The following is a 17,003-nucleotide window of genomic DNA, read 5'->3' as shown; positions in this document are numbered from 1 at the left end:
ACACATCACCTGGAAGCACCACCACACATCACCTGGAAGCACCACCACACATCACCCAGAAGCACCACCACACATCACCTGGAAGCACCACAACACATCACCTGGAAGCACCACCACACATCACCTGGAAGCACCACCACACATCACCCAGAAGCACCACCACACATCACCTGGAAGCACCACCACACATCACCCAGAAGCACCACCACACATCACCTAGAAGCACCACAACACATCACCCAGAAGCACCACCACACATCACCTAGAAGCGCCACCACACATCACCCACAAGCACCACAACACATCACCCGGAAGCACCACCACACATCACCCAGAGGCACCACCACACATCACCTGGAGCACCACCACACATCACCTGGAGCACCACCACACATCACCGGGAGGCACCATCACACATCACCTAGAAGCACCACCACACATCACCCAGAGGCACCACCACACATCACCTGGAGCACCACCACACATCACCTGGAAGCACCACAACACATCACCTAGAAGCACCACAACACATCACCCAGAGGCACCACCACAACAACATTTTTGGAGGGAAATTAGAGAAATATAAACACGTACTGAAGTGCATTAAGAAAAATAAGAGAAAATGGCGCTGAGTGAAGGTAGCGAGAAAACTGTAATGAGCTTGAACACCAGAAGGCTGGAGTGAAGGTAAGGAGGAAGGCTTGAGTGCCACGAGTTGTAGACCCGGTGGTGTCACCCGGTGGTGTCACCCGGTGGTGTCACCCGGTGGTGTCACCCGGTGGTGTCACCTGGTGGTGTCACCCGGTGGTGTCACCAGGTGGTGTCACCCGGTGGGGTCCCCAGACGGCAGCGCCAGGTGAGAATGGCTCCGAGAATAGATGAGTATATCACCTCAAGATGGCGTAGAAGTGGGTGAGCGGTGTCTCATTAGCTCTAGGGGGAGAGACACCAACACACACACACACACACACACACACACACACACGGGTGGGACGGGTGGGACACGAACAAGGGGACACAGGTGGAAACTTAGTACCCAGATGAGCCACAGAGACGTTAGAAAGAATTTTTTCAGTGTCAGAGTAGTTAATAAATGGAATGCACTAGGAAGTGATGTGGTGGAGGCTGACTCCATACACAGTTTCAAATGTAGGTATGATAGAGCCCAGTAGGCTCAGGAATCTGTACACCAGTTGATTGACAGTTGAGAGGCGGGACCAAAGAGCCAAAGCTCAACCCCCGCAAGCACAATTAGGTGAGTACAATTAGGTGAGTACACACACACACACACACACACACACACACACACACACACAGGATCCCACAAGGTCTTACGCACGAGACATCTTCGCTGATTAATATTCTGACTGTGCAACTCCTTGTGTGTTGCAACTACAGCTCCGTTGCACGATGACAATGAACTAAACAATAATCAATATAATATAATATAATATATATATATATATATATATATATATATATATATATATATATATATATATATATATATATATATATATATATATATATATATATATATATATATATGTATATCATTGAATCCTTTGCTTTAGTTAAATCAGTGTTAAAAAATAAACATTTCCGTGAAAGATAAGAAACATGTGTAGTACCTTGATAAGTTGCCTTTGTCGAAATGAATATGTTACGTCACGGGTTTACAAATGTAAACCTAAGTTTGTGTATGTTACCTTAGAGCAGATATGATCTTTATATTACCCATCACAAGAACATTAATTTCGAAGCCAATCGAAAATGAAGCTCGACCTACACAGGGAAGTTGTACCATCTAACGGCATTATTATTACACATATATATCAGAAAACGTGCGAGTTTGTGTGTCATCTGTTTCCTGCACTATTTCCTTGTACATGACGCAGCAGAGTGGGCTAAAGCAGCATAAATTAGCACAAATTGCTGCCCTCTCGCCCAAGGCCAAGTTCCAAATACTTTTAAATTAGAGTGAAAACGTGTAATTATTGCAGTAGGTGTTTTTTGTTATGGTTGATCGATGGGGCTCATTTCCCCAGCGTGAGGAAGGAATACCTCTGAGGCCTATCTAGATCACGCCTGACACTGACCTTCCTCAGAATGTAACCAACAATAGCCAAAATCTCTCGAGAAACAGCAGTTATATACAACACCTTAAGGCTTCTAATAGCACATTACAGATAACTAAAACATTCTAAGGTTTCCAATAGCACATTACAGATAACTAAAACATTCTAAGGTTTCCAATAGCACATTACAGATAACTAAAACATTCTAAGGTTTCTAATAGCACATTACAGATAACTAAAACATTCTAAGGCTTCCAATAGCACATTACAGATAAATAAAACATTCTAAGGCTTCTAATAGCACATTACAGATAACTAAAACATTCTAAGGCTTCCAATAGCACATTACAGATAACTAAAACATTCTAAGGCTTCTAATAGCACATTACAGATAACTAAAACATTCTAAGGTTTCTAATAGCACATTACAGATAACTAAAACATTCTAAGGCTTCCAATAGCACATTACAGATAAATAAAACATTCTAAGGCTTCTAATAGCACATTACAGATAACTAAAACATTCTAAGGCTTCCAATAGCACATTACAGATAAATAAAACATTCTAAGGCTGCCGATAGCACATTGCAGATACCGACACCGCCCTAAGGCTTCCGGTAGCACAACACATTTCCCTACAACACACTATAAAGCTTCCAGCAACACGCTAAAGCTTCTTACAACACATGAACAAAAATGAAAAGATCTTCTGCGGTATATGCTAGGTTGGCTAAACTTGTAAATGCCTCAAGAAATTTGTCAGACCAATCCTTGGGTGTAAAGGTGCATTTCGTGACCAGTCTAACACAGGACAGTGTTAGGGAAGGTCCCAAGATATGCCACCAGACTTTTCCTACACCTTATAGGTATGAGCTACGAGAAACGGCTGCAGGAACTGAACTCACATCACTGGTAGACAGAAGAGTTAGGAGAGACATGATTACCACATACAAAATTCCCTGGGTAACTGATAGGATAGCTAAGGACAAACTATTTTGAACAAGGGAAAACTCGAACAAAATTTATGTGTTGTAAGAAGTGAGGTGGGAGTGCTGGACTTTATAGATATTTTCAAATATAGATTTGATGAATCCCAACAGGTTCAGAACCCTGTACATAAATAAACTGACAGTTGAGAGGTGCGAGCAAAGAATCGAAGCTGAATCACCACAAGTAGAATTAGGTAAAATTTGGTGTTGACCAGACCATACACTAGAAGGTGAAGGGACGACGACGTTTCGGTCCGTCCTGGACCATTCTCAATCGACTTGAGAATGGTCCAGGACGGACCGAAACGTCGTCGTCCCTCCACCTTCTAGTGTGTGGTCTGGTCAACATTCTTCAGCCCCGTTATTGTGACTCATCTCCTGCAAAATTTGGTGAGTAGCACACTATAATTCCCTACAAGCTTAATGTGTTCTAGAAACACAACCTAAGGCTTCAGCACATTTGAGCCTCAGCTTGTGATTCTGTCGCCAGCTACAAGGTGTTGAAGGTAGTTACCTCAAGCTTATGGGAAGTATTTAGCTGTACGGGCAGCTTTGTGAAGATAAAGGTTACCAAGCTTATAGAATCAGATTCTGCCTTAAGGCACAGAGAGAGAGTCGCTGGGTGCTGCTGGAAGCATACGTGTGTTGTTAAGAGCATAAGCATGCTGTGGGGAGCTCTCTGGTGCTGTGGTGAGCGCGGCGGTGTTGTGGTGAGCGCTAAAGTGATGTAGAGAGGACTGGAAGGAGATGTGATGCTAAGGAGAGTACTAGTAAGCTACGTAACACACTAGAATGTTGTGGAAAGCTCTGGGGTGCTGTGGAGAGTGTTAGGGTGCTGTAAAGACCTGTAGCTCTCCTTGGAACGCAGAACTGCTGTGATGTATTTTACTGTTGAATACTGAGGCTCCGAATGGGTCATTTAGTTTCGGGAAGTGGATAGAGTGGCGGCCGGCGTCATAAAAACATAGCGGCAGATGGCGCCGTCCACGCCGCTGTGTGTCCGTATGTGTTGGGCCCCTCGGACGGTTCCTGCCGCTCCGGACACATCCTGTATGTCATAAGAGCACACGAACAACACATAAACACAACTCTCAGTCATGGAACACATCCTTCATCCTTATATGACACATTGCCACATGTGCAATTCCACATACACATACACACACACACACGCACACACACACACACACACACACACACACACACACACACACACACACACACACACACACACACACACACACACACACACACACACACACACACACACACACACACACACACACGCTCATTATATAATCAATAATATATAAAAGCAAAGCAACGACAAGGGCGTGAAGAAACTGCAAGGATAACAGAACACCAAAGAGCAAAAGAAGACAACAGAGGGCCAAGAATGAGTACCTCAGAGTGAGAAGAGAACCAGAGAGAGACAGTATGAAAACGACATAGCAAATAAAGCAAAGGCACAACACTAACTGCTCCACAGGCACATCAGGAGGAAAACACGAATGACGCAACAGGTGATGAAACTGAGAAAAGGGGCAGAGATCCTCGTTAAGAGAATAAAAGAGGTCTTCACACTAGAGGAAGAGGAGGTGCATGGACTGAGAGCCGAGGCAATAAACTAAACATTAAAAGGGAAATTTGAAATATTAGTGATGAGGAGATATATCAGCTGGAACTGAACGTGAGACAGAATCTGTCGGTGGATTGTAAAAGAGGCAGCAGAAGCACTATTCTTACCAAATTGTACGGTGTATAAGAGGTCACTGGAAACAGGAAACCTACCAGAAAGTTAGAAAACAACATAAAAGACTGGGGGGCAGATAACCGGCACTTAACTACAAGCCAGCTTCCCTAATTATTATACCATCCAATGTGATGAAGAAGATTGCGAATAAAGGCAAGTATCATATCAGGAGAGAAGGGCTATGAACCACACCACAAGCATGGGTTCAAGGATGGTAAATCTTGCCTCACAGGTTGAATATAATTCTATAACCAAGCAGGATACACTATACAAGACAGTGAACAGTGGGCGACCTGAATATTTTTGGATTGTCAAAAGTCCTTGACAATGTATTTTAAAACAGAGGCTATATAAGTTCGAAAAGTAGGCAGGACTAACAGAGAAGGCGTTTCAGTGAATAATGAAGCACCGAAGCAACAGAAGACAAAGAGTTTCTGTGAACGATACGAACCTCAGAGTGACAAGATGATACCAGCGGTGTCCCACAGGGCTCAGTACTAGAACCTGTCTTGTTTCTCATACATGTAAACGATCTTCCAGAGGCAATAGACTCATTCCTCTCAATGTTTGCAGATGATGCAAAAAATATGAGGAGAATTAAGACAAAGGAAGATAGAAAGAGGCTACAGGAGGACCTGGACAGACTGAAAGAATCCAACAAATGGCTATTATTGTTTCAATTTAATTAAATATAGTAACAGAACAAGTTGTTGGGAGCAGGGGGCCGGACATAGGCTTTAAGTGGAAGATGAAATCCTCCAAGAATTGATTAGAGAGAACGGTCTGGGGCGCTGATATTACACCTATCCTTTCTTCTAAAGCCCACATCAATGGTATATTAGCGGCAAATGCTAGGTTGGTCAACATAAGAGTTTAATTTAGAAATTTTTGTATGGAATTATTTAGAACCTCGAATATCACATAAGTCAGGCTAATTCTTAAGCATACAGTCCCAGCGTGGCGTCCGTATCAAGTCAAGAGTGTGGCAAAGTTAAATAAAATTCAAAGGTTTCCCACGAGACTAGTCTATGAAATGAGTTGTATGAGTTACGGGGACAGGCTTCAGAAATTTAACCTTTTGTCGCAGGAAGGCGAAACAATAGTGAAGATATGATTATCACATACAAAATTCTCTGGAAACTGAAAGTGTAGATACAGAATGGCTATTTAGTACGAGTAGTACTCGCACAAGGGGACAAAATAAGCCACAAGAAAACTGGAAAGAATTAGTTCAGTGTCAGAGTAGTTAGCAATTGGAATACACTAGGAAGTGATGTGGTGGCGACAGACACCATACACCGTTTCGAATGCAGATATGATAAAGCTTAATAGCCTCTGGAACTTGTTCGCCAGTTGACTGTTGAGAGGCGGGACTAAAGAGCCGAACCTCAACACCTGCAAGCACAATTTGGTGAGTGCAATTAGGAGACATAAAGAAACTACCCGGGGCCCTAAGAGTACTTTAAATATTGATTGTAATACATAGCACCTAGAAGACAGCAAATACAGTACAAAATACACGAAATAGGAGTCAAGAATTAAACACTGGTTTACGGACCATGCAAAGAACTTGAAAGACAAAAAAAAAGACCACTAGTGCTTAGTTAAAAAGATTTAATTAACCACTAATTAAATCTGGAACATGTTTACACAGTCTAAACTATGTAAGGAAGATATATTAGTACACTGATGTAGTATTTAATCACCTGATGGAAGAATATGCATACTAGTATGTGTTCTCACAGTCACGCGAGCTTCTCAACTGGCAGAGTGACCTCCATATCACGGAACTGTGTCACAGTCACCAAAAAACTGTATTATTATTAAATTATTTACATACCTGACCCTTAAAATTTATCAACTTATTTATTTGTAATCTTCTGTGTTTATAATTTCGTGACATGTGATTATTTTTCCCCATGTTATATAATTAGCAAGAACATTGTGTTGAGTATAACGTTCATGCCGAAGAGTGAGGCGACCGCATGATGGCTCGACTCGCTACCTTTTCCTTGCCTCTCACGTATAAAAACTCAGAACGCACCTCTGAAACATCACACCTGTCGTCGACTCCGAGCAGCAAGCACGCGTCGTCTGCCGCTCCACCACAACACACCACCCCCCGCCCTGCTGAAAGTGAAACTGCCGTGGCGAAGCCGAAGTTTTGAAACCAAACATGGCCGGAGTAACGCCCCAAGTCCTGGCGCTGGGTAAGATCCGAGAGACCAGACCTCTCGCAAGACCTCGGACTCAACACTGCTCTTGACGACGACACTCTTGTACAGCTGATGCAGAGTGTGTGTACTAGTGGCGTCACCACTGTACTGTGCCACCTGACCTACGACACGTCCCGACCTGACACTTGTGCCATAAGTATGCTGCTACACTGTATTTGATCATGTCACGTAGTTAACTTGAGTCGCTGTGAGTTATTATTGTAATTGTATTCACTGACTCGCCTACAGTGTCAGTTATGTGTATTATATTAAATGCTTTGCAAGATATTTCCAGACTCACAACACTGACAATGACTTAAACGTTCCAGAAAATTATATATAATATATTTACAGTATACTGTTACAAATTCTTTTAGAAATATAGTTTAATAACTGATAGTGAGCACATTCAAGCACTATACCAATGACATATTCAGTTCAACAAATCTATAATAACAATTAATCAGCAAATTATGGTCTAATTTCCACATATGGATGTTTCTTCCCCATCTGGTGTGACGGCGCTGCTCTCTCCCCGTGCTGTTCAGTCCTCCTGGGTGTGGTCAGCGCCACCTACCTCGATGGACCTCCGGCTCCGGTGTCCAACCAGATCTCCTCCGTTCGTAGCGGAGGATTTGGTGGTGGTAACGGTGGAGGTCCTGGAGGATTCGCTGGCGGAGGCCAAGGAGGTTTCGGCGGAGGCGGAAATGGCAAATATGGAGGAGGAAGTGGAGGATTCGGTGGCAGTGTGGGAGGTGGAAATGGCGGATACACTGGCGGCGGTGGAGGATTTTCCGGAGGAAGCAACGGAGGCTTCGGAGGAGGCAGTGCAGGTCATGGTGGTGGCAGCGGTGCAGGCGGAAGTGGAGGATTCGGTGGCAGCGGAGGATATGGTGGAGGCGGTGCAGGTGGAAGTGGAGGATTTGGTGGCACCGGAGGATATGGTGGAGGCTCCGGTGACCCCATTGCTGACCTAGCGGCTGCCATTGGTGGAGGTGGTGTCCCTGGCAAAGATTACCCTATTCTGGCCTATGTCCCAAATACCGGCTTTTCCTGTGACGGTCAACTACCCGGCTACTATGCTGACACGGCCCCAGAGGCCGGATGTCAGGTGAGTTGTTCTGGTGAGAGGTTAACATGGCTTAGATTGCCCAAACCACTGTCGCAGTATATATAGTAAATATTCTATATTAATAAGACATGATATTCTTATCAAACCATGATAAGAATATCATGTCTTATTAATATAGAATATTTCCTGAATATAGCGAGCAGTTAAGGAAGGTGAAGCTCTGAATGTTCTCTTAGTTATATAGTGCTTTCTTAATGACTGGTATGATATTTGTTAAAGCTATAAATGATATCTCACATGTATCAAGACGCTATCATCACTCCCTCAGGTATTCCACATCTGCCAAGCTGGTGGAAGGATGGACTCTTTCCTCTGTCCCAACGGCACCATCTTCAACCAGCAGTACTTCGTGTGTGACTGGTGGTACAACTTTGACTGTTCCACCGCCCAGCAGTTCTACGGTCTCAACGCAGAAATAGGAAAATCAAGCTACAGTGGTGGAAACGGTAACGGCAACAGTGGCTACAGTGGCAGTGGTGGAGGATTCGGGTCTGTTGTCAACCAACAGGGACAGGGCTACAGTGGCAATGGCGGAGGATTTGGGTCTGTTGTCAACCAACAGGGACAGTTCTCTAACGGTGTTGGGGGAAGCGGAAATGTTGGCGCTCCTTCACAGTCTTACGGAGCACCGGCCATTAACGGCAACGGCAGAGGTGGCAACAGAAACCTTGGCTTCAACAGCGGTGCCGGTGGCAGGAACGGTGGCACTGGCAACCGGAATATCCAACCTCCATCTGCCCTCTATCAACTACCTACCAAATGAGCTCGAGATTTATGATGATAATTTTATGCTTTCGTTACAAATATTTATCGTCAATAAGTTATCATAGTAATTCTTGATATACGTTATAAAACCCAATTTCCTTCACGATGTTTGATAATATATATCGTATCAAAACAGACACAAACTTCCTTTGCAGATGTTGATGACATAATTCTCTGCCCAAGAAGATTTATATTCATCGACTATGTTAATGTTACTTAATACTAGCTGTACATACTTGCCAATTATTCTCCTCTTAGTTTAACAAATTCTGAATTATTTGCCTTAATAGGAGGTTATAGAGTGCGGTCTTACTCCGGTGCCATACGACAGAAATTAGAATTTTTATTTTATTTTACACTTGAACTACGAATAAACTTAAACATGAGCAATATTTGTTATATCTTCTACCTGCATTATCTATGGTCTACGCGCTGGTTTCCTTAGGCACACACCATATCAGTGTGGCGGCTCCCTAAACACAGGAAACTCACTGGGGAAATAAAGAAACTAGCTGTTTTTTTATACACACACTTTGTACGCATTAGGATGAACTAGTTTCAAACGACACATCATACTGTGCTTTTACGGAAACTTGCTGGTTTCTATAGACATCTGACGTACTTATTGAAACGAGCTAGTTTCTAGTGAAACACATTGTAATTACAGACCCTAGTTGATTTCTTATAACAAACTATATACTTATAGAGATGATCTGCTCTCTAGAGATATGCAGTGTGCTTCTGAAGATTTCCTGATTTCTACAGACTCATCATGTACTTGTATAGGAAATTAGTTTGTTTCCAATGTCACCGTGTATTGTAGAGATGAGCTGATATCTACGGAGTCTTTATGTGCCTTTGCAGACATATTGCATTCTACAGACTCACCGTATCACTGTGTAGACTCACTGTGTGATCACTTTCACACACAGAACAATCACCAAGAATTGTATGAGGAAGGCAGCTGCATAATATACAGCTGTAAAATATTTTTATGAAGAACTTTAAGACACGGACTAATAGATGCGTCTTGCATTAGTTACTGTATTTTCACGCTGACAAAATTTTTGCAAAGAAGATAATATTTTAGACATATCTATATTCATAAAAATCTGATGTTTGTCTGTCTGTCGTTCTGTGTCCAAGGTAGGAGGACCTAAAGCTTGGGGGACTTGGGGGGGATTGGTGAAGTCTCACGCAACTTTGCATGATCATTTGGAATTGCAAGGGGGGGGGGGAGTGTCATAGGCTGGTCCCGGTCGACCTCTGTGTTTCTCCCTAAGATGTAGTGGTTCCTGTTGTGACTCTCAGCAAATTGTAGTTTCATTTTGCAAAATGGTTTTTTTGACAGTTTTTCAGCTGATGCATTTTCTAAGAGAGATATGGGAGAGGAGAGGAAAGAAGACAGGAAGTGAGGAATGAGGGGAGAGCGGAAGAGAGATGAAAAGGGGGAAGAGCTGGAGAGAATGACAGTCAGCGAATGGGAGGAGAGAGAGTAAGAAGAGTAGAGTGCAGGGAGGGAGGGAAAATGAAAAGAGTTAGAGGGGGTGAGATAACGGGAAGAGGGAGAGGAGTGAGAAGGAGGAAGTCGGGGTGGGAGAAGGTAACAGAGGGAAGGGAAGTGAAGGGGAGAAAGACCCGGGTATCACCGAATATACCATATAATAACATATCACACAAATGTAAGGAAAAGTTTACTTATAAATACTGTCGAGAGCTAAGAACCTTAATTCATGAAAAGAGTGAAAACCTTGCCAAATGACTAAAGAAATTAATGAATGGAAAATAACGAAAACAATTTTCAAGGCGATGACAGGTAGGGCAATTGATACCATGAACTCACCTGAGTGTATTAACAAGAAACATGAAATAAAATAATATCAACCGCAATATCCTATTTAAAGAATGCCATACATTAAGTTATCAATATTTAATGCCTTTGTTGCAGTACTGACAATATTGGGTGACAATGCTACTCTTGAAGAGTGATAATCAGATGATGATAGACTACACTTGTGCTTTAATAATAGACAACACTTTCACCTGAGTAACATCTGATACATTCAGTCCTGCTAGATTTTTGGAGGCCAAGAAAACAATCAGGATCTTATGGAGGCGATGTTGCTAGACTTACGACTTTCCAAAGGAGCTTCTGGCACAGGATGATCACTCATCAATATCACATTGGTCAGGAAGGTTCAGAAACCATCTTTTTTGAGAAATATACGCACAACTTCTGGAACGACTTGAGATATAGATTTGTTAGGAAAGAAAGAACACATAATAACCTATTTCTAATCAAAACGCACTAGAGGTAAGACAGAAGGAACATACAGACTACATCTTAAGTACATGAACAACGTTTAAAGTGTAGACAAAAGCTTAATGTATATCAATAGTTATGCGAGTGTTAAGACACATACTAATACATATATTACAGAGTAATTCAGTGATTAACAATAACGTGGGAAATAAAATTTAACTCGGATTATTGAGGATTTCAACTGTAAAAAAAAATGAAGCTCTATCAACCAGGCCAAGATACTCGCATTAGGGATGTCTTTAAAGTATGTAACTGCTACTCAGACCGAGATTTAAACCTTCCCTGGAACACCAAGACGACTTAGAGTGATAATCCTTTCCTCTACTCTCATGTTAAGATGTTGTCGCCCAAGAGAACACGAATGTTATTGCCGAGAATGTTGTGGATTTTAGTTTACAAGCCACAGTTACCATCCTGATGCTCCAGGAAATGTTATCAAAATCTTGAAGATAACAAAACATAACTACTTGTATATGTATCTTATTGTATAGTTCTCATATATTGTTTTAATTATTTGTAACACTACTTTCAAAAGGAATTCTATAATATGCCTTCGCAACACAAGATTTTCATGCACTTTTTTGGGTTAGGATTTAATCTCATAGACGATCATTTGACTCCTAAGCTGACCCCAAGCTATGTACAGTGCTTTATTGCTGGTCCTGAAGCTGTCCTGTGTGGTGACTCAAAGACTGTCATACAGCGTTGGACTTCTTTTATACCTTTGAAAATAAACATTTTATTAACATATGAAGTTGAATTAAATTTAAGAAAGGACAATTCCAAAATGTTCCTTGTTACATAGTGATTTAATAATATGTTTTAATAATAAAGATTTTAATTCTATACAATTCACGTTACTTATAACAACATATGTCTTCTGGGCTCCGTATAAAGCACTATTAACAAATAACATTTGCAGATATATTAAATGTTTCCGCCATGCTGAGAACAAGAGGAACGTACAAATGTCTCCGTCATGCTGAGAACAAGAGGAACGCACAAATCAATCGAAAACAGAGAAATCTTACAATTTCTTTACGGTATTGAGAGCTCAAACTAAAATAAAACATTTATGTAATGATTAACATCGCTGAAGACCATCTAAGCCTGACAGTGAATGCTGCACGTAAACAACTGCGACAAAATTATTCAAACCTCAGATAAAGCAATCAGCTCTAACCAGTAACATTACAACTGTAAAAATGATAATTTATTGTCAGCCAAATGTTTAGAAGATAATCTTCGTCATTAGTTCTTCAAATCATATTAAGATCTTCGGCCTCACAAGCGTGGGGTCCAGGGTTCGAGACCCATACAGCCCAGGTGAATGGAAAAAAAAAAAGTTATCAGAAAAAAAATAGTAGCTGGTAATAAAATTTCACAGATTTTAACAAATTAAAATAATTCAAATATTATTAATACATAATTAAAAAAAACATCATAACAAGCTGCTTGCAAAAGACGAATTAACCAACTAACTAAAGGAACGATAATTCGGAATTGTTCAGCACTTTCTTCATAACAGCGATATGAATAGATTCCAAGATGGTAATCTTTAATCTAACAGAAGAACAATTTACTCAGTAAAGTCTCTGTAGGTGAAGGGATGACCACTGGATGTTCAAGAAACGCATATTAAGGAAGAAGTACGTTGCTTTAGGGGTTAATCCTGCACGGTAAAATATATCCATATGTTTAGAGATGTTCAGATGTTTAGTTTAGAGTTGATTAAGATGTCGATCGGCGCTCCTTACTCATCGGAGAGTACAGCTCTTAACACTTATTAAGAGTACACTTATTAACACTTATTTTAAGAGTACAACACTTCAAAAGTTTAGCCTCACCAGAAATTATATAAAAAAGTAGTTGATCCGATCTTAATAATGAGTTCCAAACGCACGATGTTCTTACGGGCTCACCATAGCCCGTGCTACATGGAAATTCTAGTTCCAAATGGCTAAATCTAGAACAACAACAATTACAGCAGCAGACACACTTCAAGATGTTACACGACCAGGGATTACATCCACACCAAACATCTACCACGTACGGGCTATTCATGCCCGTGCCACCTCTTGTGGTGGCTTAATCTTCATAAATTAATCATGAGGACTGCTAAAAACACATTGAAAAACAGACCAGCGGCTAAGAATGTGTTAAAATAATTCAAATCCTTATGAATATGAAATCTAATGGTAACTCTGATGCTGGATATACTAAAATAAAATTAGTTATATCGAAACACTAACAAAAGCTTGCACTTAATGTAGACTTACGGTGGGACTCAAGAAGAAGGGAAAAACGAGGGATGGGAGAAGAGCTCATTACTTCATGAATAGGTTCAGGACCTTTAGGAGCCCTAAGGTGACCTTGCCGCTCCTGTGTATATATATGCCGCCATCCACCGGCACCACCACACACCCGGAGCTGCCTTCACCACACACACACACACACACGCCTCGCTTACTGCCGCGTATCTTACTGGAAGTGAAGTGATAAACGTACTGCAAGATCTTCCAAACATGGCCGGAGTGACTCAGAATGTTGTGATGATGGGTAAGAGCTGATACAGCAGCCTGCTCATAAGATTATGACCAGGACACCTTGCACAGGACACAATTGTTCTTCATCCTCAGTGAAGATGCCACCATTAATGGCATCGTCATCCTATAGTGTCACATTAGGAGATAAATTGTGTGACACGTCGCAAATATTCAACCCTGTTATAAAATATTTGTTATACGAACAGTTTTAAACACATGATTTTTTAAACAAGTATAAATTGTATATTACCTTACTTGTGCTTAATTCAGTTAATGACAAACCTTTGTCCTTTGAAGCAACCTCTGAGCGGTTTTGTTTAGTTTTGTTTCAAATCACTTAGAGCCAGATTCAGAAGACAGAAGACAGAGAACTCACAATCGCTTTTACATACAGGCAAAATACTTACGTTTTTAGTACAGTAATTGATTTACAAAAAGTCTATAGCTCTTTTGTCGTTTTAAATTTAACATTATTTCTTTAAATCTTTATTTATTATATATTTACAAGGATTAATTCTAACAATGACGTTAACTTTTAAAGGAAAATGATGTATCGCATTAAAAAAATTAAGGTATTACAATTATATTGTTACATACTGTTAAGGGAAATATGTCAGTGACAACTGCGGAGGACATTCTGCACTGTACCGACATTATATTCAGTCGAACATTTCCACAATGTTCTTTTAAATAACAATTAATCAGCAAATTATGGTCTAATTTTCACATTTGGATGTTTCTTCCCCATCTGGTGTGACGGCGCTGCTCTCTCCCCGTGCTGTTCAGTCCTCCTGGGTGTGGTCAGCGCCACCTACCTCGATGGACCTCCGGCTCCGGTGTCCAACCAGATCTCCTCCGTTCGTAGCGGAGGATTTGGTGGTGGTAACGGTGGAGGTCCTGGAGGATTCGCTGGCGGAGGCCAAGGAGGTTTCGGCGGTGGCGGAAATGGCAAATATGGAGGAGGAAGTGGAGGATTCGGTGGCAGTGTGGGAGGTGGAAATGGCGGATACACTGGCGGCGGTGGAGGATTTTCCGGAGGAAGCAACGGAGGCTTCGGAGGGGGCAGCAGAGGATATGGTGGAGGCTCCGGTGACCCCATTGCTGACCTAGCGGCTGTCATTCCTGGAGGTGGTGTCCCTGGCAAAGATTACCCTATTCTGGCCTATGTCCCAAATACCGGCTTTTCCTGTGACGGTCAACTACCCGGCTACTATGCTGACACGGCCCCAGAGGCCGGATGTCAGGTGAGTTGTTCTGGGTGCTGGTGAGAGGTTAACATGGCTTAGATTACCCAAACCACTGTCGCAAATATCATAAATGTCTCATTAATATAAAATATGTCCTGAATATAGCGAGCAGTTAAGGAAGGTGAAGCTCTGAATGTTCTCTTAGTTATATAGTACTTTCTTAATGACTGGTATGATATTTGTTAAAGCTATAAATGATATCTCACATGTATCAAGACGCTATCATCACTCCCTCAGGTATTCCACATCTGCCAAGCTGGTGGAAGGATGGACTCTTTCCTCTGTCCCAACGGCACCATCTTCAACCAGCAGTACTTCGTGTGTGACTGGTGGTACAACTTTGACTGTTCCACCGCCAGCAGTTCTACGGTCTCAACGCAGAAATAGGAAAATCAAGCTACAGTGGTGGAAACGGTAACGGCAACAGTGGCTACAGTGGCAGTGGTGGAGGATTTGGGTCTGTTGTCAACCAACAGGGACAGGGCTACAGTGGCAATGGCGGAGGATTTGGGTCTGTTGTCAACCAACAGGGACAGTTCTCTAACGGTGTTGGCGGAAGCGGAAATGTTGGTGCTCCTTCACAGTCTTACGGAGCACCGGCCATTAACGGCAACGGCAGAGGTGGCAACAGAAACCTTGGCTTCAACAGCGGTGCCGGTGGCAGGAACGGTGGCACTGGCAACCGGAATATCCAACCCCCATCTGCCCTCTATCAACTACCTACCAAATGAGCTCGAGATTTATGATGATAATTTTATGCTTTCGTTACAAATATTTATCGTCAATAAGTTATCATAGTAATTCTTGATATACGTTATAAAACCCAATTTCCTTCACGATGTTTGATAATATATATCATATCAAAACAGACACAAACTTCCTTTGCAGATGTTGATGACATAATTCTCTGCCCAAGAAGATTTATATTCATCGACTATGATAATGTTACTTAATACTAGCTGTACATACTTGCCAATTATTCTCCTCTTAGTTTAACAAATTCTGAATTATTTGCCTTAATAGGAGGTTATAGAGTGCGGTCTTACTCCGGTGCCATACGACAGAAATGAGAATTTTTATTTTATTTTACACTTGAACTACGAATAAACTTAAACATGAGCAATATTTGTTATATCTTCTACCTGCATTATCTAAGGTCTACGTGCTGGTTGCCTCAGGCACACACCATATCAGTGTGGCGGCTCCCTAAACACTGGAAACTCACTGGGGAAATAAAGAAACTAGCTGCTTTTTATACACACACTTTGTACGCATTAGGATGAACTGGTTTCAAACGACACATCATACTGTGCTTTTACGGAAACACGCTGGTTTCTAAAGACATTTGACGTACTTATTGAAACAAGCTGGTTTCTAGTGAAACGCATTGAATTTACAGACCCTAGTTGATTTCTTATAACAAACTCTATACTTGTAGAGATGGCCTGCTATCTAGAGATATACAGTGTGGTTCTGAAGATTTCCTGATTTTCTACAAACTCATCATGAACTTGTAGTGGGGATTAGTTTGTTTCTAATGTCACTGGTTATTGTAGAGATGAGCTGATATCTACGGAGTCTTTATGTGCCTTTGCAGACACATTGCATTCTACAGACTCACCGTATCACTGTGTAGACTCACTGTGTGATCACTTTCACACACAGAACAATCACCAAGAATTGTATGAGGAAGGCAGCTGCATAATATACAGCTGTAAAATATGTTTATGAAGAACTTTAAGACACGGACTAATAGATGCGTCTTGCATTAGTTACTGTATTTTCACGCTGACAAAATTTTTGTAAAGAAGGTAATATTTTAGACATGTATCTATATTCATAAAAATCTGATGTTTGTCTGTCTGTCGTTCTGTGTCCAAGGTAGGAGGACCTAAAGCTTGGGGACTTGGGGGGGATTGGTGAAGTCTCACGCAACTTTGCATGATCATTTGGA

At 41.6% G+C, this 17,003-nt stretch overlaps 2 protein-coding genes across 2 annotated transcripts in view; one reads left to right on the top strand and one right to left on the bottom strand.

The window, feature by feature from the left end:
• Positions 1-17,003, bottom strand: part of LOC123759808 (uncharacterized) — a 99,171-nt gene that overhangs the window by 71,821 nt on the left and 10,347 nt on the right. The window lies entirely within an intron of this gene.
• Positions 6,892-16,172, top strand: LOC123759806 (loricrin-like). Its single transcript, XM_069318582.1, is given in 7 exon segments — positions 6,892-7,030; positions 7,585-8,147; positions 8,437-8,929; positions 13,624-13,815; positions 14,589-15,046; positions 15,287-15,404; positions 15,407-16,172. Coding segments are annotated over 7 exon segments (2,232 nt in total). The 5' UTR covers positions 6,892-6,996; the 3' UTR covers positions 15,781-16,172.

This window comes from Procambarus clarkii, chromosome 8 (assembly GCF_040958095.1).
Source record: "Procambarus clarkii isolate CNS0578487 chromosome 8, FALCON_Pclarkii_2.0, whole genome shotgun sequence".
NCBI classification, from domain to species: Eukaryota; Metazoa; Arthropoda; class Malacostraca; order Decapoda; family Cambaridae; genus Procambarus; species Procambarus clarkii.
The sequence above is the reverse complement of the archived record's forward strand: the minus strand, read 5'-3'. Positions and strand labels throughout refer to the sequence as shown.